The 22,216-nt window shown below is 31.2% G+C and overlaps 3 protein-coding genes across 5 annotated transcripts; all 3 read left to right on the forward strand.

Moving 5' to 3' along the window:
• Positions 1-1,150: 1,150 nt before the first annotated feature.
• LOC114169827 (beta-glucosidase 12-like) lies at positions 1,151-6,111 on the forward strand. 2 transcript variants are annotated; one of them, XM_028055150.1, is made up of 13 exons: positions 1,151-1,418; positions 1,662-1,731; positions 1,924-2,006; positions 2,100-2,175; positions 2,319-2,396; positions 2,498-2,585; positions 2,676-2,931; positions 3,075-3,190; positions 3,324-3,541; positions 4,893-4,924; positions 5,009-5,111; positions 5,249-5,357; positions 5,716-6,111. In XM_028055150.1, the coding sequence occupies exons 3-13, from the start codon at positions 1,941-1,943 to the stop codon at positions 5,900-5,902; spliced, it is 1,329 nt and encodes a 442-aa protein (XP_027910951.1). In that variant the 5' UTR covers positions 1,151-1,418; positions 1,662-1,731; positions 1,924-1,940; the 3' UTR covers positions 5,903-6,111. The 2 variants fall into 2 exon arrangements, with proteins under 2 accessions (XP_027910951.1, XP_027910950.1); XM_028055149.1 differs by having other exon boundaries at positions 1,948-2,006.
• A 6,489-nt stretch (positions 6,112-12,600) lies between these two features.
• LOC114168969 (putative disease resistance protein At3g14460) lies at positions 12,601-16,555 on the forward strand. Of its 2 annotated transcripts, none has more exons than XM_028053974.1 (2): positions 12,601-15,606; positions 15,763-16,545. In XM_028053974.1, the coding sequence occupies exons 1-2, from the start codon at positions 12,942-12,944 to the stop codon at positions 16,425-16,427; spliced, it is 3,330 nt and encodes a 1,109-aa protein (XP_027909775.1). In that variant the 5' UTR covers positions 12,601-12,941; the 3' UTR covers positions 16,428-16,545. The 2 variants fall into 2 exon arrangements, with proteins under 2 accessions (XP_027909775.1, XP_027909774.1); XM_028053973.1 differs by having other exon boundaries at positions 12,607-13,321; positions 13,420-16,555.
• A 3,486-nt stretch (positions 16,556-20,041) lies between these two features.
• LOC114169395 (putative disease resistance RPP13-like protein 1) lies at positions 20,042-22,012 on the forward strand. The gene is made up of 2 exons (XM_028054537.1): positions 20,042-20,507; positions 20,612-22,012. The coding sequence occupies exons 1-2, from the start codon at positions 20,042-20,044 to the stop codon at positions 21,250-21,252; spliced, it is 1,107 nt and encodes a 368-aa protein (XP_027910338.1). The 3' UTR covers positions 21,253-22,012.
• Positions 22,013-22,216: the final 204 nt, after the last annotated feature.

Here is a 22,216-nt window from a genome sequence, read left to right on the forward strand (position 1 = left end):
TTTTAAATAAACTAAACTAAAATAAAAATTTCAATGAGTTTTGGGTATTGTAATTGTTCCAACTTTAATGTTTAATCCATACAATTGTATCATAAATTTACTAGTTAAAAGTGGATATATATTATTAATTTATTATAAATAATCATATACAGTACTTTGATTTAAAATAATAATAATAATAGTAACTACAAAATTATTATGATAGATACGTATTAGTTCTTTTAAATTTATTCTACATTATTTCTTTTATAAAATAAGTATTGTTTAAGTAACTTTATACCCATCTCGAATCATCATTATATTATTTTAACTAAAACATAAAAGATAAAATATTTTAACTAAAACATAAAAGATAAAATGATGAAGATGTTATCATCTGTCAATAAAGTTATAAAGGTATAAAAAAGAACCTTTAATATCTAATGAACCAATAGAAACAAAGCGTGGGACATATTGATGATATGCTGCCATTGATGAATGATACATCTTGTGAGCTTGTTTAGGTTTTTTTTTTTTTTCTTTCTAATATTCTTTAGTAGATCCGTGCTTCTCGTGGTGCTTATTATATTATTAATAAAGGTCAAACATGCAATCATATAATGAGTCTGATTATGGCAAAAAACAATTATTCATTAAAAAAATATTATTTTTAAATAGTTCTTATATAATTATAAATTAATATAGGTTTGTTTGTGGTTAAGAAAAAATCCTTTAAAAGTTTTTACATACTTTTTATTAGAAGTAATTAAAAAAGAATAATGATATTTTGATCAACTTTTTTTTGACTCATTTTTATGATTCATTTTTAATCTACTATTCCAATCATCCTTCAATTATCTATTTTAATTTTTTGTGTGATGTGATGTGATAATTTAAAGATGATTGGAGTAGTGTGTTAAAGTAGATAAAAAAAGTTGTTAAAATATCATTATCCATTCAAAAAATAGAAAATTACCTTTTTATATTGTTTAAATAACTTTACATAAATAAGTTATAAACTATAATAAGTGAGTACTTTATTGATTTTTTTTTCTTCTAAAAATCGGTTTAAGCAAATAGCCCAGTAAAGTTAATATTTTAGTTGATGGGTTCCTTTAACCTTGCAAAGTGGATTTCTTTATAAAATAGAATTTAATTTTAATATGTATTATCTTTGCTTTACAATAATAGACTACATTAGTTATATAGTTTTGTTTAGTACACACATCTGCAATGAAAGTGAAACAACCACGAAGATTGCAGCTATGGCATTGTGTTTGCATCTTCTCTCTGTTTTTTTGCAGATTATGATATCAGCTCCAATTAGTATTGAAGCTGCAGTTTCAACTTTTTCCACTGATAATTTTAGGAGTACCTCTCTTAACAGAACCAGTTTTCCAAAAGGTTTTATATTTGGAACAGCATCATCTGCTTATCAGGTACTTCCAAAACTGAGATAACCTTTTACATTTTGAGAGATATTTTTTATAATATTTAGTGAGATATTATAAACTGTGGAGAAAATTTTGTAGGAAACTTCTTTCTTGTAAATTTTTATAAAAATTATGCAGGGAAAGTTTCACAAAAGGACAAAATTTTGCAATAATCCTTTTATTTTCAAAGAATTCTTATTTTTGCAGTAACTTTAAGTTTGAAAGATGCTTAATTACCATATAAACCAGTGTGAAGGTGCAGCAAATGTTGGTGGCAGAGGACCAAGCATATGGGATACATACACTCATAATTACCCAGGTTTCATTTTTTTTCTTCTTTGCCTATATATAGTACAATCCATTATAGCTTGTTGTGTGTGGTAAGTTATTGAGTTCATAATATTGCATTAAAATGTAATATAGTTTTGATAGAGTTTTCTTAGTTTATTTTTCTCAAATTATCATTATGTTCTTGATCTGCTAGAGACATGTCTCTAGTTACAAATTCTAGCATTTTTTGTTTGAAATATGACAGATAAAATACTGGACAGAAGTAATGGAGATGTTAGCATTGATCAATACCATCATTATAAGGTAATGATAATAAGGACCCTTTAATACATTAATGTTTAGTGAAGCAATACAAATAAAGCACAATTGAAGTTGTTTTCATAACTAATACTACAGGAAGATATTGAAAGCATTAAGGGAATGAACATGGATGCTTACAGATTCTCAATATCTTGGTCCAGAATACTTCCAAGTAAGAAACAGGGAATTATATAAAAACTTCACTTTCTTATAATTTTCTACATTAGAACTCCTTAATCATAGCAGTAAAAAAATACATTCTTATATAAATTGATGGCTATCTATTTAAATATTAGATTCTTTGTTTAATTTCAGAAGGAAAGGTTAGTAGTGGTGTGAACAAGGAAGGAGTCAACTATTACAACAACCTCATCAATGAACTATTAGCTAAAGGTTAATATGAAGTTAAGAAATATTTTTTTTTAACTTCATTTTCTCTAATATAGTTTTGAAATTGAAACAAGTAACTCAATTTGTTGAGATCCATAATGCAGGTCTTGAACCCTTTGTGACCATATTTCATTGGGACCTTCCTCAAGCCTTAGAAGATGAATATGATGGTTTTTTAAGTCCTAATATAGTGTAACTCGCATTACTTACATCAAATAATCAAAATGTACTTGTGTGAACATACTTTAACTGATATCTACTTTGTTTATTATCACTATCTAGGAATGATTTTCAAGATTATGCAGAACTTTGTTTCAAAGAATTTGGAGACAGAGTAAAACATTGGATCACATTGAATGAACCATGGACCTTTAGTAAATATGGGTATGCTGATGGTATTTCACCACCTGGAAGATGTTCAACCTGGCAAAACTTATCTTGTGCTGATGGTGATTCAGCCATTGAACCCTACATAGTAACTCACAATCAATTACTTGCTCATGCAGCTGCTGTTAATGTCTATAAGACAAAGTATCAGGTTTAATTACATATTTTGTATTTTGAAATGCAACCGGAAACGGTATATCCGATATTTTCCATTATCCGATATCAATAACACCGATTTAATCAAAGAGTCATAATAAAATAGTCCTAAACTTGAATTTTGCTTCATATGTGTAGGTTTCTCAAAAGGGTGTGATAGGGATATCTCTGGCATGTCATTGGATAGTACCACTCTATGATACAGAGTTGGATCAGTTTGCTGCAGAAAGAGCCCTTGATTTTATGTTTGGATGGTAACTACTTTATGAACCTAAATTCTTATGTGGAACTCAACTATAGTTTGATAGTGATTCTAAGTTTGTGTTATTTCACACGTAAATATACAATATATTTGTCGAAAAAACTTATTCAAATGTTGTATTGTAGGTTTATGGAGCCATTGACAAATGGAGAATACCCTAAAACCATGCAATCTTTGGTAGGGAATCGATTACCAAAGTTCTCTGCTAATGAGATCAAACTTTTAAGAGGGTCCTTTGATTTTATTGGATTAAACTACTATACTTCTTATTATGCTACTAATGCACCTGAATTAAGCGAAGCAAGACCTAGCTACCTCACAGATTCTCTTGTTGTTCTTACAAGTAAGTGCTCCTTAATTAATATCTATCACAGATTCATCCATTATCAATGCAAGGTCTAAATACATAATACCCACTTGAAACCATTGAACTTGATCAAACAATTAGCTAAAGAAAACATGTTAGACATAGCTGCACACATTTAAACAAACTCATTAATATTCTGAGTGGTGTTCAGGTTGGTCAAATCACAGCCGAATGATAGTGATAGGGTTTCTGCATCTTTAAGTAGAAAGAGTTACACTCTAAATATCAACTATAATTTCTAGCCTGATGACAAGTGTTCAATCCTTCACTTGCTATCAAAGGCAATGTTATGAGTTTAATTTCTAGTAAAGTAGTATTGTTTAGAAGTTTGTTGCAATTTGTATAATTATCCCATGACATAAGTTAGATGGGCTGAATCACAACCGAAATTTTTTTTTTCTTAGTAGAACAATTGTTGAGAGAAATATTTTGAGGGTGCATTAATTATTTCATGGTGGAGATTAAGTGCGTGAAGTCACAATTAAATTGTAGTGCCTCAGTTACTACTCCTAAGTAGAAAGAGTTTCACTTTGACCATTACTTATAATTTTTCTATAGTGATAAGTTTTTAATCCAACAATTAGTATTTACAAGTTCAATTCATAGTGGACAATTATTTACGAGGAGACTCTTAAGGTAGCACAGACAGGTGGGCTACTGAGTCATTATCAAAGAGTTTGATTTATAGTTGGACAATTACTAAGAGAAAGATCATTCTAAGGTGCATCTATTGTCTGGTGGCTAAGGTCAGGTAGGCTAAGAGTATGACCTTGAAAAAATATTTTAATTTGATAAAAATAAATAAACGACATGTTGGATACATATTTAATTTATTATGATCACTATGTGTGCAAAGGATGCTAGAGCTTAGTTGGTTAGAGCTTGTTAGTAATGTGATAACTGTAACGTTGACTTAGTAATAAAAGTTGGAAAAGAGGATTGAAGAGGTCGTGTGTTCAACTTCTTTATTAACATTTGGGAGTTATAAGGTTGGTTTGAGAGGAAGGGTGAGAGAAGTTGTGGGTTCAACTCTCTCGTTAACATTTGAGAGCTACAAGATAAGAGATACTGTAGATTATTCCGCAGTTAACAAAATACTACCATTTAATATTTGCTGATAAAAAAAAATTGAATTTTGTCTTTAACATATGAAAGAATAATCACATCATATGATACCATCCGAATTATCGTTCTTATCCTAATCCATCATTTAATTTAATCATACATGTGTTTGAGGTCCAACACAAGTTGCAGTTGATGAATCAAAATCAATTATTCATATTGTTAATTTTTGTTATTAGTAGAGCATGATGTAGAATCTTGACAGGTGAACGTAATGGAACACCTATTGGTCAAAAGGTAAGTTTGTAATTATATTTTGTTGAAACTACAACTTCATTTCAATTAGTTTTTGAATGAAGAAAAGGAAATTTGTTTATGCAGACTACTTCAAAATGGCTTTATGTTTGTCCGAAAGGAATTCATGAACTGTTGCTGTATGTCAAAACAAAGTATAACAACCCTTTCATCTTCATCACTGAAAATGGTAATGTAGCAGTTTAGTTTAATCATCAAAATGTTCATTTATGAAATATTAAATCTTTGGAGTTACAGAGAGAATTGATATAATGTGTTCTTCCTTCATAGATATATTTAAGAAAGAGTTTATTAATTTATGTATAGGTATAGATGAATTCAGTGATCCAACTCTATCACTTGAAGAAGCCCTAAACGATACTTCAAGAATTGATTACTTTTATGATCATCTCTATTATCTTCAAAGTGCAGTCAAGTAAGTGCTTCATACCATGTTCAAAACGTATGTTTTTTTTTGGATAATGATATTTTGACAACTTTCTCTTACAATATAAGGTGTCATATTCTAAGTGGTTTTGGAATATTGAAAATGAGAAAAAGGTATGGAAAACCACTTAAAAGATGACACATAAAATTGTAAGAGAAAGTTGTTAAAATTTAATAGTTAAAAAATTATTTTCTTTTTTTTATATGATTGAATTAAAACTTTACTTTTGATAGTGCCAACTTCCGTTTCCCTAATGATTATACCTAAATTTAAAAATGTTTGATAAGGCCAGAAAAAAAGCTTACTAATTGTATGATAATATTACTTTTTTTTTTCATTTTATTAGGGATGGCGTGAATGTGAAAGGATATTTTGCATGGTCTTTAAGTGACAGCTTCGAATGGACTTTAGGCTACATTTCAAGGTTTGGAACAATTTTTGTAGATTACCGTAACCTCAAAAGATATCCAAAGTTGTCTGCCATTTGGTTTAGAGATTTCCTACAAGGCAAAACAGATACATATGACAATTAATTGGTGTTAAGAAAATTAATTTCAATAACCATTTGTAATTTTTCCGATAGCAGGTGGAATAGAATCTAAAAAATTTTGTTAGGATAGACTTTTTTTTTAAACAATGATTCTGATGCTATGTTAGAATTGGAGTTTAAGTCTAACTCAATCTCACAATACCGATTTGTAAGGTAAAGTTCATGAAATTGTCTTATCTTTAGTTGATGTGAGACTTTCGACTCTAAAGTTCAATGTAGCGTCTATTGTAAGTTGTAATCTCTATGGGTTTCTATATGAAAGAAGATAGCTGTTTCAGAAAGAAACAGAGAGAATCTGAATCTTGTTTTGTGTTGGATACTCAATTTTAAGATCATGGGAGCTTAAGAAATATATATTACTAAAAGTCTATATTAACAAGAGATAATGAAACGAAAAACTATTAGTAAATTATTTTTTTAAATCATATCTTTATTTTGTTACCTCAAATTTATTAATTTTAAAATAAAGAACGTTGAATTATTTTATCATACAAACTTTCTCTTTTCTTAATTGATATAAGTAACAACCACAGGCTATCATTATCTTATATCATTATTTTAAGAGTTAAATATGTTTTTGTTTCCTTTCAGTAAAATTTGGAATTAGTTATTTTTCAAAACTTTTTTTGACCAATTTAGTCATTCATCTTTAAAAATGTGTGAATTTAGTCATTTTAACCAAATTTTGTTAAGTTTATCTAACGTTTCAAGCGCATTTCATGATAGTATTTGAATTGTTTGCACCGTTTAACACATTTTCGCTTCAATGTTAACTCAAATATTATCATAAAATACGTTTAAAATGTTAAATAAACTTAACAAAATTTGGTAAGAAGGACAAAATTCACGCATTTCTAAAGATGAAGGACTAAATTGGTATAAAATTTCGAAAAGGGACTAATTTTAAAATTCACTTAAACTTGAGAGACCAAAAACATATTTAACCCTTATTTTAACTATTTTGTTGCATGTGTATCAATGATTGTAATAATCGTTTCAAGACAGTAATTTGTGATATTTTGTTAGAAGTGATTATAATTGAATGTAAAATTTGTTTTGATTTGAATCAGTATAAAAATTTTGTGTATAAATTTCTCTATTTTTTAAGTCTCTTTATTTGCTGTTTAATTTTTACATACTTTACTAAAGTTTAATACTCCGATATTTTTCATTACAGTCTAATATAAACTTAAGGTTATTAAAAACAAGTTTTGAATAACTAAAAATTTTAGAAATCAAAACTTTAACTTCAAATCAATTCATCCTTTTAATTTTGTTCAACCTTCTCTTTAATTCTAACATTTAATTCTTTATTTTAGAATTCAATTAGTATGATTCTATACCACTTTGCATGTGTACCAGTCATGATTCAAACTATATCATTTCATATCAATTCATATCTGGACTTTCACTGTTTAATCTTACCTACATTGTTTTTAGGAGTGTTTAATATAATATTTTGAGTCTTTAATCTTTCTTAAAATATTTCTGAATACTTAAAGCTACTTGTAAAACTAACTAGGAAAACGTGTTACTAAATCAGAAACATATAGTAATCAATGCACAAATCGTCCTGAACTAACTCCATACCTTAAAATGCAGGAAGAAAAGAACTCTCTCTCCAAGGGATTGCTCCTCTTGTTAACATGACTAATCAAATTTTTGCTTGATGGTAGTTGTGATGACTTTTGGTGCAGTTTTTGATGGATAAAACCTACACATCAAAAGAAATTCAAACAATATTAGAATATAATAAATTGATCTACCAAAAATAAATTATATTACACCAAAATTTATTATATTCTTACCCTCCTCCAATGGACCTATCATAGGACGATCACCAACATCTTTTTGAACATCAATATCATCAACGACTGAACTTGAATATGTCATTGGGATATGTGTAGAAGGTAATCACTATTAAGAAAACTCATTTTTTTTTGTCAATTTTGTTTTGAAAATTTTTTCATAAGAAATATTTACAAATTTTGTTGTAAAAAGAAATTTGCAAGAAATTGCTATCAATTTTTTTTTGCAAAATATTTTGTATAAAACACTTTTCACAATAAATTTTGTAACAAGTACTTACAAATTTTATAATTTTGTAGGAAATAATTACCCACAAAAGAATTATTTGTCAATTAAGATTCTTAGAAAAAATGGCAGAAAAAAAACCTTTTCTTACAAATTTTTTTAACAAATTTGTAAGAAAGATCTCGTGTAATATAAGAATTCTAGTAGTGAATGATGCACCATCTGGTGCAGGAGTTAGATGTGAAGGAAAAAGTAAGGAAAATGTATTAAGATTTTAATATTAAAGATAAAACAAAAGATGGTAAAGGGCAGAGTAGGGAAAAGAGGTTGGTCTTGTAAACTATAAAATTGTCAATAACCACAACAAGATAATACAATGTGGGCATTTGTTTTAAGTGAATGTTTCATTGCCTCCGACTCAATTGGCCGTACGAGAAGAATCCTAAGATGTTTGAAACAGTAATAATTATTACAACTCATTTCGTCAATATTAATCATGTATTGAGTCGTTGCCACTACCTGCACTTCAGAATCAATTTCTTTTTCTCCTATACAGTATGATGTTTTAAAATATACACGCAATTGGATTTATTTATTGATTAGTCAGCCACCGAAATTGACCAATATTATGTCACTTCAAATTACTCAGTTTCATTCATCCACTCCCACTTCTGTTCTTACCTTGGCAGCAGAAATGCTTACCGGTGCTCTTGTTTCTACTTTCCTCGAGAGAACTATTGATGCTTTGGCTTCCCGTCTTTTCGACATATTTCGTCAAAGAAAGCACAAGAAGCAACTTAGAAACTTGAAGATGAAGCTCCTAGCCATTGATGTTGTGACTTTTGATGCAGAACAAAAGCAGTTCACAGATGCACGTGTTAGAGATTTTCAACCACTCAATCATCTTTTGAGGGGTTTGGGAGTTTGATTGATGCTCAAAAGTTGCACACATTTAAGCAAACAGGGTTGGGAATAAATAATCATTATTGCTATTGGGATTGCAAGATTTCAATACATGACTTGTTCTCCAAATTTAAGTCCATACGTGTCTTATCTTTGTTTTTGTGTAGAAACCTTACAGAGGTGCCTGAATCTGTGAGAAATCTTAAGCATCTCCGTTCATTAGATCTCTCCTATACTGACATACAAAAACTACCCGATTCAATATGTTTACTCTACAAGTTGCAAATACTGAAGGTGAACGATTGTCGTAGATTAGAGGAGCTTCCGACATATTTGCATCAACTCAAGAATTTGTGTTGTCTCGAATTTTTAAATACCAGAGTGAAAAATGTGCCACCACATTTGGGAAAGCTGAAGAACCTGCAAGTACTGATGAGTTCGTTTTGTGTTAAGAAAAGTAAGGAGTTGGGTATTCAACAATTGGGAGAAGCCAATCTTCATGGAAGTCTAAGAATTGATGAACTACAGAATATTGAGAATCCCTCTGATGCATTAGAAGCAGATTTGAAGAACAAACCACACCTTGCGGAGCTAGAGTTACACTGGAATATCATGGTCAACTCCTCTATTGAATCAACAAAAGCTGAGGATGTAATTGAGAATCTACAACCTCCAAAACACTTGAAGAAGTTGTCAATAAGGAACTATGTCGGTAAACAATTTCCAAATTGGTTACTTAATAATTTATTACCGAATCTGGTGTCCTTAGTATTGGGCGATTGTGAATCTTGCCAACGTTTACCTCCTCTCGGTCTTTTGCAATTTCTGAAGAGGCTGGAGATTTCAAGGTTTAACGAGATAGTGAGTATTGATGCTGATTTTCATGGGAACAACTCTTCTTCATTTATATCTCTGGAAACGTTGAAGTTTTTCTGAAAGGAGCTTTGAGAGATAATACTTCATTGGAAAGCTTGTGGATTGAAAAACTGGATGCAGAAATTTTTCCTTATGAGTAGTGTAAGTAAAAAGTCTTATTTGATAAAATAGACAAAATTAAATACTATTATCTTAAAATCTTGGAATAAAAATGGTGTAAAATGTCTTATGTATAAAATCAATATCATATATAATAATAATAATATAGAATCACAGTCTCTAACCTATAACCCTGTAACTCATATGAGAAAAAAAATGTCCGACCAATAATTAAACTTAATTAAATTTATAATAATGTTAAATATTTTCAATTGAATTTTTATTAATTTTTTTTTGTTTATTGAGTAGACAAAGTTTTATAGTATTCGATTGAGTTTTTATCAATTAATTGTTATGTTAACTAGGTAATATATTGTGTTATTTTAACATCTTAGTTATACTAATACTATTTTGGTATTAATATTAAATGACATAGTGGTATGGTTAACATTACAGGGCGTTTATGCTATCCGAAGGCAAGGATGGAATACGTATCGTACAAAACATTGACATTCTGTCGTTGTTTTTGAGTAAAAATGAAAGGTAAGTTATAAGGTACAAAGACAGAGACAAACCATCATGGTTCATAGTTTTTTTTTTGGTTTAATTATGCCTTTGGTCCCCATTTTAGAGTCAAAGTCTCAAAATGGTACCCAAATTTTTAAAAGTTTCAAAATAGTCCCCTTTTTTGTTGAAACGTCTCACGTTTGCCCTTTCCGTTAAGTCAAGGTTGACGCCGTTAGAGGGAGTGCCACGTGTCAGTTCCTCGATTTTTTGAATTTTTTTTATTTTATTTTTTGAATTTTTTTATTTTATTTTTTGAATTTTTTTTGAATTCTTTTTAAAAAAATTAAAAATTGCCACGTGTCAAGATGTCATCGTGCCACGTGGCAGTGACAGTGACACGTGTCAGTATTATGCCAGGTGTCATTTTCTTAGTCTCAATTTGGTCCCTTTATTTTAATTTGTCTCAATTTAGTCCCAATTTTTGTAAAAATGAGCAATGTTGTCCCTCTTCAAATTGAAACAAAATTTAATTTTATATAAATGTTATACAAATATTTTTATTAAATTTGATATTTTTATTCAAATTGATATTTTTATTATATATTTTTAACATAGCTAAGTTTATTTAAAATTATGTTTCATATTCAACTTTACTTAAAATTGTTTTCATATTTTAAATTTATATGTGTTTTATTGTAACATGAACTAGTTAATTTATGAATTTTTTTCTATTCACATTATTTTCTATTAACAACTTTTAAACCATTTTAAATAAAGTTCAATGTAAAATATGAATTAAATGAACTTAATTTGGTTAAAAATATTTACTTGAAATATCAATTTTTATGAAAATATTTGTGTACATTTATATAGAAATTAAATTTGATTTCAATTTGGAGAGGGACAAAATTGCTAATTTTTACAAAAATTGGGACTAAATTGAGACAAATTAAAATAAAGGAACCAAATTGAGACTAAGAAAATGACACGTGGCGTAATACTGACACGTGTCACTGTCACTGTCACATCACTCTGCCACAACCACGTGGCATGATGACAGCTTGACACGTGGCAATTTTTTTTTATTTTTTTAAAAAAATTCAAAAAAAAAATCAAAAAAAATTCAAAAAAACAAGGAACTGACACGTGGCACTCCCTCTAACGGCGTCAACCTTGACTTAACGGAAAGGGCAAACGTGAGACGTTTCAACAAAAAAGGGGACCATTTTGAGACTTTTAAAAATTTGGGTACCATTTTGAGATTTTGACTCCAAAATGGGGACCAAAGGCATAATTAAACCTTTTTTTTTTTAGATTGTATCATGCGATAAGAAAAGCACCCCTACTTGTATTAGAATAGAATAAATTGCTTCCAAAATACTAATCCTCAACCTCAAAAGCAATGGGAAGTGTATTACACAATAAATCATCTTTTTGTGTTTGCGTAACTGATAACCATTAGTGTTCCTTTTCCTTTTAACATTACAATGCAACTACTAGTGGAAAGTTTAACGGTGGTGTCTATCACATTCGGGGTTTGATAATAAAAAGAATAATAAATGCAATTCAAATTTTTTGATACAATTATTATTGTAATCAGAAATAATTTTCAAAATTATAAAAGGAAGAAAATAATTATAAAAATATCTTAATTTTTATTAATAATTATTATAATGATCGAGTGAAAATACTTAACTTTTTTATTGCAACTACTCATATAGTTTCTTGTACATAATGAAAACTAAAAAGTTAATTAAGAAAAACGAGATTACCCAGGGTATTAAATATGTACGCCGGTTACAAAAATCATTCTTTATTATTCATTTTAGAAAATAATAAATATAACTAATATAAGGTCTCAATTTAATAGAATAATTCTATCAATCAGAATATCACATGTATATGATATCTATAAAATAAAGAACATCAATAAAAAATATATAAAAATCAACTATTACAATCATCATTCTATTTAGAAAAGAATAATCCAAGGACACATCACAATACCTTAATCATAAATTAAACTCAGATTAGATTAAACTGAAAATTTTTCTCACAAAACAAGGAAAAAGAGGCTTAAAATATCATCATCTTTTATTTATTTGTTATTTTGTGATCGAAAATAACCATTATTATAATTGGTTTAGGCCGTCAAAGAAAAATTATACTCAGCAACCTTAAAATAAGCAATCATTGATAAAATTCCTCATTATTATAATACCCTGCTACCTGCCTCATACTTTAATCTACTAATAGATAGCTACATTAACTTTGTCAAATCTAATTATTCATGGAATGATTTGCACTTGTATTATATTTTACGCCAAAATCATTTAATTTTTGTCCTATACAATATGGTGTTTTCAAATATACACCCAATGTACTATTATTTGGATTTATTTAGTGGTTAGTTAGCCACCGGAATTGACCATTATTATTGGTTCACTGATCATCAAAGAAAAAAAAAAGAATATTAAGTTCACAAATCTTCAAAGGCATAATTCAAAAAAATCTTATTACTGTTATTCACGTATCACTGCAAGACATAAGCTTCACTTCAAATTACTCAGTTTCAATCCTCCACTCTCTTCCCTATTCTTACCATGGCAGCAGAAATGGTTACAGGGGCTCTTGTGTCTACTTTCGCTGAGAGGACTATCGACACTTTGGCTTCACGTTTTGTGGACATATTCCGTGCAAGAAAAAACAATAAGAAGCAACTCAGCCACTTGAAGATGAAGCTCCTAGCCATTGATGTTGTGGCTTTTGATGCAGAACAAAAGCAGTTCATAGATCCACGTGTCAGAGATTGGCTTCTCAGGGCCAAAGATGTTGTGTTTGATGCAGAGGATCTCTTGGATGAGATAGATTATGAACTCTCCAAAAGCCAAGTGAAAGCTGAGTCTCATAGCACTTCTAAGAAGGTGTGGAATTCCTTCAAATCTTCTTTTGTCAGTTTATTTGTAAATGAGATTGAATCCAGGTTGGAACAAGTCATTGAGGACCTAGAAGATCTTGCAACCCAAAGCGAAGTTATAGGTTTGAAAAAGGCCTGTCACGCTAGGGTTGGATCAGGATCAGGTTATAAATTGTCAAACACATCTTTGCCAAATGAAAGTGTTATGTATGGCAGAGATGATGACAAAGAATTTGTGTTTAACTGGCTCACATCTCACACTGATAACAAGTTATCTATACTTTGTATTGTGGGCATGGGTGGGTTGGGTAAGACCTCACTTGCTCAACATGTATTCAATGACCCAATGATTGATGGTAAATTTGATATTAAAGCTTGGATCAGTGTTCCACAAGAATTTGACGTTCTGAATGTATCAAAAGCAATTCTAGACACAATTGCTGGTTCAACTGATCATAGTATACAACAGGAACTGGTTCAGAGAAGGCTGAAAGAAAAATTGACAGGGAAAAAATTTCTTTTCGTTTTGGATGACGTTTGGAATGAAAGACAATCTAAATGGGAAGATGTGCAGAAGCCTCTACTTTTTGGAGGCCAAGGAAGCAGGATTCTTGTCACTACACGGAGTGAGAAGGTTGCTATTACCATGCGATCAGAAAAGTACCTTCTGCAGGTATTAAGAGAAGATTATTGTTGGGACTTATTCGCAAAACATGCATTCCAAAGTGGTACTAATCCTCAACCAGATCCAGAGTTCATGGAGATTGGTAAGAAGATAGTTGGGAAATGTAATGGGCTCCCTTTAGCCTTGAAAACAATGGGAAGTTTATTACACAATAAATCTTCCTTGTGCGAATGGGAAAGCATTATGAAAAGTGAGATATGGGATTTTTCAGAAAATGAAAGTGATATACTACCAGCTTTAAGACTGAGCTATCTATATCTTCCTTCTCATCTGAAGAAATGCTTTGAATTTTGTGCCTTATTTCCCAAAGGTTACATATTTAACAAGAAATGTTTAATTGAATTGTGGATGGCTGAAAACCTTCTAGAAAGTCCTGTACAGAAAAAGAGTCCTGAAGAAGTTGGTAAACAATATTTCAGTGATCTATTATCATTGTCCTTTTTTCAACAATTAGGCAAGGAAGAGGGAGTGTGTTTTATCATGCACGACCTTCTAAATGATTTAGCAAAATATGTCTCTGACGGCATCTACATCAGGTTAGGAGTTGATGAACTAAAAGGTATACACAAGACAACCCGTCATCTTTCATTTTCAACCACTAGATCCCTTTTTGATGGGTTTGGGAGTTTGATTGATACTCAAAAGTTGCATACATTTATTCCAACAAGTTGGTATTGGTCTTGGAAAATGTTAGCTGATGATAACTTCGTTTCCAAATTTAAGTTCATGCGTGTCTTATCTTTGTCTCATTGCCATAACCTTAGAGAGGTGCCAAAATCTGTAGAAAATCTTAAGCATCTCCGTTCATTAGATCTCTCCTATACTAGCATAGAAAAATTGCCTGAGTCAATAAGTTTACTCTACAAATTGCAAATACTAAAGTTGAACGGCCGTCGAAGATTGAAGGAGCTTCCCTCATATTTGTATCAACTCCACAATTTGTGTTGCCTTGAATTTATAGCTTCTGGAGTAAGAAATTTTCCAACACATTTGGGAAACCTAAAAAATCTCCAAGTGTGGATGAGTAGCTTTTGCGTGAAGAAAAGTAAGGAATTCAATATTCAGCTATTAGGAGAACTCAATCTTCATGGAAGCCTAACCATTGATGAGCTTCAAAATATTGAGAATCCCTCTTATGCATTAGAAGCAGATTTGAAGAACAAACCACACCTTGTGGGCCTAAGGTTAATATGGAATTTCGTGGGTTGCTCCTCTTTTGATTCAATAAAAGTTAGGGATGTAATTGAGAATCTACAACCTTCAAAACACTTGAAGACATTGTCAATAGTGAACTTTTGTGGTAAACAATTTCCAAATTGGTTACTCAATAATTCAGTACCGAATCTGGTGTCCTTAGTACTACGCAAATGTAAATCTTGCCAACGTTTACCTCCGCTTGGTGTTTTGCCATTTCTGAAGAGGTTGGAGATTTCAGGGTTTGATGAGATAGTGAATATTGATGCTGATTTTCATGGGAACAACTCTTCTTCATTTAAATCCCTTCAAACATTGGAATTTTCCTATATGACTCAATGGGAAAAGTGGGAATGCCAAGCTGTGACAGGTGCTTTTCCACGTCTACAACGTCTTTCTATAAGTTCTTGTCCCAAGCTGAAAGGACAGTTGCCAGAGTTTGTTGCTTTAAAAAAACTAGAAGTTTTTGACTGTGAACAACTAGAAGATTTGAATGTCAGTGCTCCAGAATTACATATACAAGACTTCAGAAAGTTGCAATTGGACTGGACTACAATTAAAAGGGACATTATATTCGACACTTCTTCGGAACACTTACACATTTCATCACCATTGAAGTCGGTCAGAGATGATCCTGATCCTCTTAGGAACTTTTCACTGAATTTCTTCCCATCATGGACAACGCTTACTATCAATGGGTGTGCTAATGTAGAAGAGATGATTTCACATGATCACACTAATAATCTTCTCGAAGATCTAACAATCAAAAAATGTCCTAAATTGGAATCATTGCCTGCAAACATGCACATGCTGCTTCCATCTCTCAAGAGGTTGAGCATATATGATTGTCCTAGACTTGAGTCCTTCCCAGACAGAGGTTTGCCATCAAATATAAGTTATATGACTCTCATCAATTGCTCTAGACTTATTGACTCACTCAAAGGAGCTTTGGGAGGCAATCCTTATTGTTTGAGAAGCTTGTGGATTGGAAAGATGGATGCAGAATGTTTTCCCAATGAAGGTTTGTTGCCACTTTCTCTTACTTCTCTGGCCATATCTCATTGTCGAAATCTGAAAGAACTGGACTACAAGGGTCTTCATCAACTCTCATCTCTCAAGACACTGAGTCTCTGTGTCTGCTCCAACCTCCAATGCTTACCAGAAGAGGGTCTTCCCAAATCAGTTTCATATCTTGAAATAGGTGAATGTCCATTACTGAAAGAGCGTTGCCAGAAAGAAGGAGGCAAAGACTGGAAAAAGATTGCTCACATTGTTACTGTGAAGATATGGTAGCGAAGTTGTGTTTTTGAATACTCATGTTACCAATTTTGTTTTTGTTTCGAAGCAAAGTGCAGCTATATAACCTATATCATCAAGTCTTTATTTTTTGTTTAATATTGGTCCACAAAATTTATTAGTATAAACTCTCATATTATATCAGGGTGTGAAATTAAATTTAACTTATCATCACAGATTGTGCTATTGGTAATTAAAAATTTAATCAGAGGATAGTGATGCACTCAGTCAAATATAGCTATTTTTTTTCTAATACAGAACAATTTAAAAGTGGGCATAGAGATGTTCATACAAAGTTATGAAACCTGTAAAATGTTGGTCTTCTAACTATTTGACAAAATGTCTTACTCAAAGACAGTTAGCAGTAGCTCGTTCATATTGTCATTATGGAATAAAAAAAAAAGAAAATAAAAAACTTCATCCGTAAGTTCAATGAGAATACGGGTTCAACGAGGTGATTGATAAAAGCAATAAACTAAAAAAAGTTTTATAATTAGTTTTTAGATGACTTCAATAAGTTTGAGTTTCTGATATACCTATTGATTTTTAATTTGAATATTCAACTATATTCGTTTGAAAATAAATATGTAACAAATTATAAATATCTGAAAATATTTTTTGATAATTAAAAACGGTAATTTTTTATATATCCTACATCAATAAAAGTTTGAAGTAGGGATCTGAAAAAGAAGTGGGAATGTGCAGCTAACTCTCATCAATACAAAGTTACATAGCTTTCATTTTAACTACTAATTTCTTAGTTTTCTTGTTTATTACTTTATCTCGTTATTCTCTATTATGATTACTTTTGTCCCCTTTAGATTTGTTGGAAGACTCGACACTTACTGCTTGAAGATGTTCACTTCCATTGCAAAGCACCAAGTCAAAGGCATGAGCTTCACTTCAAATTAATCAGTTTCATTCATCCACTCCATTTTCTATTTCTACCATGGCAGCACAAATGGTTACCGGTGCTCTTGTTTCTACTTTCGTTGAGAGGACTATTGACACTTTGGCTTCACGTTTTGTGGATATATTACGTGCAAGAAAACACAGTAAGAAGCAACTCAGCGACTTGAACATGAAGCTCCTAGCCATTGATGTTGTGGCTTATGATGCAGAACAAGCAGTTCACAGATCCACGTGTGAAAGATTGGCTTCTAAGGGCCAAACCAAAGATCCAAAGATGCTGTGTTCGATGCAGAGGAACTCTTGGTTGAAATAAATTACGAACTCTCCAAAAGCCAAATGGAAGATGAGCCTCAAAATGCTTCAAAGAAGGTATGGAATTCCCTCAAATCTTCTTTTTTCAGTTTCTTTGAAAACTAAATTGAATCCAGGATGGAAAAAGTCATTGAGAACCTCAAAGATCTTGCAACCGAAAGCGATGTTATAGGTTTGAAAAAGGCCTGTCATGTTGGGGTTGGATCAGGATCGGGTAAATTAACATACACATCTTGCCAAATGAAGGTGTTATGTATGGAAGAGATGATGACAAAGAATTTGTGTTTAACCGGCTCATATCTCACGTCACAACCACCTGTCTAATAGGGGTCATCATGGATTGATTTCTAATGATCCCATCCAGGTATATTTTAATCCAAATAATTATATCAAATTTTTTATCCAAACCCATTTCTTTAACATAATTAGTTTGGATTTTTTTTTAAATCTAAATCAAAATATTTGGATTAAGATTTTAAATCCAAATCCAAATATTTAGAAGTTCAAAATTCATAATTCATTTTTGGGTTAAATATGTTTTTGGTCCCTCAAGTTTGAGCGAAATTTGGGTTTAGTCCCTCATCAAAACTTTTGACCAATTTAGTCCTTCATCTTCCAAAATGCGTGAATTTAGTCCTTTTAACCAAATTTTGTTAAGTTTATCTGACATTTCAAGCGCATTTCATGATAGTATTTAAATTATTTATACTGTTTGACACATTTTTGCTTCAATGTTAACTTAAATACTATCATGAAATGCGCTCGAAACGTCAAATAAACTTAACAAAATTTGGTTAAAAGGACTAAATTCACGCATTTTGAAAGATGAAGGACTAAATTGGTCAAAAGTTTTGATGAGGGACTAAACCCAAATTTCGCTCAAACTTGAGGGACCAAAAACATATTTAACCCTTCATTTTTTATAAAAGAAATTTAAATTGAATTTTCTAAAACTTGTATTCTTAGTACCAACACGATTGAATTTGGCAGAATTTTGGTCAAGACCAACTCGACCAAATTTCAGCATGGGACCAACTTGGTTGACTTTCGGTCATGGCCAACTCGGTCGAATTTTTGTCAAATTCGACTGAATTTTGGCTAGGGTCGACTCGGCCACATTTGAACGAATTTCGGTCAAGACCAATTCAGCTGAATATATCCAAATTTCGGTCAAGTCCAACTCGGTAAAATTTTGTTGGACATGACTGAATTTTAGTCGGAGACGACGTGGTTGAATTTCAGCCGGGACCGACTTAGCCTAGGCCATGATACCATGAAAAGTCTTACATCAAGTCATCAATAAAAATATATATTATATAGTAATTAAAGTCTATATTTAAGGTGAAAAGTGAAGACTTGTACCGAGATGTAGCTTATGAACTCAGGATAAGTTTATCCATACAATGAATGGAAGTCTATCTACAGAAGAAGACTTTTTGATGTTCATATATCAATCAGATATGAAAAAGTATAACTATATAAAGAGTGAGATTACTCCCATGGGGAAGATGTTATTATATATGCATTATAGTAAAGTCAATATAATATAATCAAAGATAAATAATAATTCTTTTCTGATCGATTTGTTCATATTATATTGGAGATCAAACAGAAATATATATATATATATATATATATATATATATATATATATATATATATATATATAATTCTTTTCTGATCGATTTGTTCATATTATATTGGAGATCAAACAGAAATATATATATATATATATATATATATATATATATATTTATATATATATATATATATATATATATATATTATACCTTGCTAAAACACATCATGATAATTATATAAAAATAATAAAGATAGCTTAATCTATCATTCATCAGCATTTCATATTATGTGATACATGTTTTAATTTAACTATCGCGTTAGTATAATTGAGAGAGATAGTTTTATGTACTCAAACAAAAATTTTAAATTTATTAGATAATCTATTTGAAGAAAAGATTTACTGAATTCTTAAAACAAAAAACTGTGATATATTGGATGAATGTTATTTCAGTTTTTTTCTTTTAAATCTTCATTTAACTAGGAGTTGTGTTTTTATTTAGTTTAGAGTGACTTGGACAGTTGGACAAATATTAGTCTGAATGGAAATGAATGAGTGATTTGAAGTGCAGCTAATTGCGTCAATGAATCATCAATGCAATGAAATGCGTAGTAATAAGCTTTAAATTAAGTTTGGTGACATGTCTTTCCTTCATCAATCACTAGTCAACAACCAATAAACATTGATCATATCATCATTCAAAAAATAGCTTATTTGCATTGCAAACGAGTCAAAGAAGTAAGCTTCTCTTCAAATTTCACAGTTTCATTCATCCAATTCCTTCCCTAGTCTTAGAATTGCAACAGAAATGGTTACCGGTGCTCTTGTCTCTACTTTCGTAGAGAGGACTATTGACACCTTGGCTTCTCTTTTTGGAGACGTATTTCGTGCACGAAAACACAATAAGAAGCAACTAAGTGACTTGAAGATGAAGCTCCTAGCTATTGATGTTGTGGCTTTCGATGCAGAACAAAAGCAGTTCACAGATTCACGTGTGAGAAATTGGCTTCTCAAAGCCAAAGATGTTGTGCTTGATGCAGAGGATCTCTTGGAGGAAATAGATTATGAACTCTCCAAAAGCCAAGTGGAAACTGAGTCTCAGAGTGCCACTAACAAGGTGTGGATTTCCCTCAGATCTTCTTTTTTCAGTTTCTTTGAAAATGAAATTAAATCCATGATGGAACAAGTCATTGAGGACCTAGAACATCTCGCAACCCAAAGCTGTTTTCTAGGTTTGAAAAAGGGTAGTGGTGGGGTTGGATCAGGATCGGGCAGTAAATTAGCTTATACATCTTTGCCAAATGAAAGTGTTATCTATGGTCGAGATGATGACAAAGAATTTGTCTTCAACTGGCTCACATCTGACACTGATAACAAGTTATCTATACTTTCTATGGTGGGTTGGTTAAGACCTCACTTGCCCAACATGCATTCAATGACCCAAGGCTTGAAGCTAAATTTGATATTAAAGCTTGGATCAATGTTCCACAGGAATTTGATGTTCTCAATGTATCTAGAGCAATTCTTGACACAATTACTGGTTCAACTGAACGCAGTATGCAACAGGAAGTGATTCAGAGAAAATTAAAAAAAAAAATTATGGGGAAGAAATTTCTTCTCGTTTTGGATGACGTTTGGAATGAAAAACAATCTAAATGGGAAGAGGTGCAGAAGCCCCTAGCTTTCGCAGTGCAAAGCAGTAGGATTCTCGTCACTACACAGAGTGACAAGGTTGCTATTACCATGCGATCAGAAAAGCACCTCCTGCAAGTATTGAAAGAAGATTATTGTTGGGAATTGTTTGCAAAACATGCATTCCAAGGTCCTAATCCTCAACCAGATCTCGAATTCATAGTAATCGGTGAGAAGATAGTTGAAAAATGTAATGGGCTTCCTTTAGCCTTGAAAACAATGGGAAGTCTATTGCACAATAAATCACTTATTAGGGAATGGGAAAACATTATGAAAAGTGGGATATGGGATTTTCAGAAAATGAAAGTGATATACTACCTGCTTTAAGACTAAGCTATCATCATCTTCCTTCTCATCTGAAGAAATGTTTTGCCTTTTGTGCTTTATTTCCCAAAGGTTGTAAGTTTGACAAGGAGTGTTTAATTCAACTATGGATGGCTGAAAATTTTCTAGAAAGCCTCTACAGAAAAAGCATCCTAAAGAAGTTGGTGAACAGTATTTCAATGATTTGTTATCTTGGTCCTTCTTTCAAAAATCCACCAATGAAGGGGAAAAGTATTTTATCATGCATGACCTTTTAAATGATTTGGCAAAATACGTTTGTGAGGACATATATGCATGAGGTTAGGAGTTGATGAACCAAAAGGTATATCCAAAACAACTCGTCATCTTTCATTTTCAACCACTCGTGCTAAGCATTTTAAAGGGTTTGGGAGTTTCAATGATACTCAAAAGTTGCACACATTTATACAAACATATTGGAGAATGAATCTTCCTTTTGGTCGCTCTTGGTATTGTAAGATGTCGATAGATGACTTGTTCTCCAAATTTAAGTTCCTACGTGTTTTATCTTTGTGTAAGTGTGGTAACAACATTGCGAGAAAGAATTTCATGTTTTCAAATACAGAATTGTCCGTTGTTGAAACAACATTGCGAGAAAGGAGGAGGCGAAGACTGGGAGAAGATTGTTCATATTCCAAATTTGTATATATAGAGTAGTATTGTTGTTTGTTTTGGATGTGTTACGCGGGAAAAAAAATTATTTAGTTGTCAAAGTAAAATCAAATGTATAGAAGTCTCATACTTATTTAAGAGACAATAGTGATATCCAGAAAAGTTTTACACCAGACCTATTTGACAATTTATCTTTTTCTTTATAAATATAAAAATCTACATTTTAAATGATTATTTTATCATTAAAATTTGGTTGTTAAATGACTCACCTAGATGTCAAAATATCATCTTTCTTCTTATTTAAGTCTCAATATCATAATTTTCTTTTAAGTTGGTA

Source organism: Vigna unguiculata, chromosome 11 (genome assembly GCF_004118075.2).
Source record: "Vigna unguiculata cultivar IT97K-499-35 chromosome 11, ASM411807v1, whole genome shotgun sequence".
NCBI classification, from domain to species: domain Eukaryota; kingdom Viridiplantae; phylum Streptophyta; class Magnoliopsida; order Fabales; family Fabaceae; genus Vigna; species Vigna unguiculata.

Excerpts from the sequence above, each read along its gene's own strand:
- LOC114169827 (XM_028055149.1), top strand. The coding sequence starts at position 1,245 with ATGGCATTGTGTTTGCATCTTCTCTCTGTTTTTTTGCAGATTATGATA. Across the intron at positions 1,732-1,947 it reads ATACACTCATAATTACCCAG|ATAAAATACTGGACAGAAGT; the intron begins GTTTCATTTTTT and ends GAAATATGACAG. Across the intron at positions 2,586-2,675 it reads TTTTTAAGTCCTAATATAGT|GAATGATTTTCAAGATTATG; the intron begins GTAACTCGCATT and ends ATCACTATCTAG.
- LOC114168969 (XM_028053974.1), top strand. The coding sequence starts at position 12,942 with ATGGCAGCAGAAATGGTTACAGGGGCTCTTGTGTCTACTTTCGCTGAG. Across the intron at positions 15,607-15,762 it reads AAAACTAGAAGTTTTTGACT|ATGATCCTGATCCTCTTAGG; the intron begins GTGAACAACTAG and ends AGTCGGTCAGAG.
- LOC114169395 (XM_028054537.1), top strand. The coding sequence starts at position 20,042 with ATGGTTACCGGTGCTCTTGTCTCTACTTTCGTAGAGAGGACTATTGAC. Across the intron at positions 20,508-20,611 it reads GGTTGGATCAGGATCGGGCA|TTATCTATACTTTCTATGGT; the intron begins GTAAATTAGCTT and ends ACTGATAACAAG.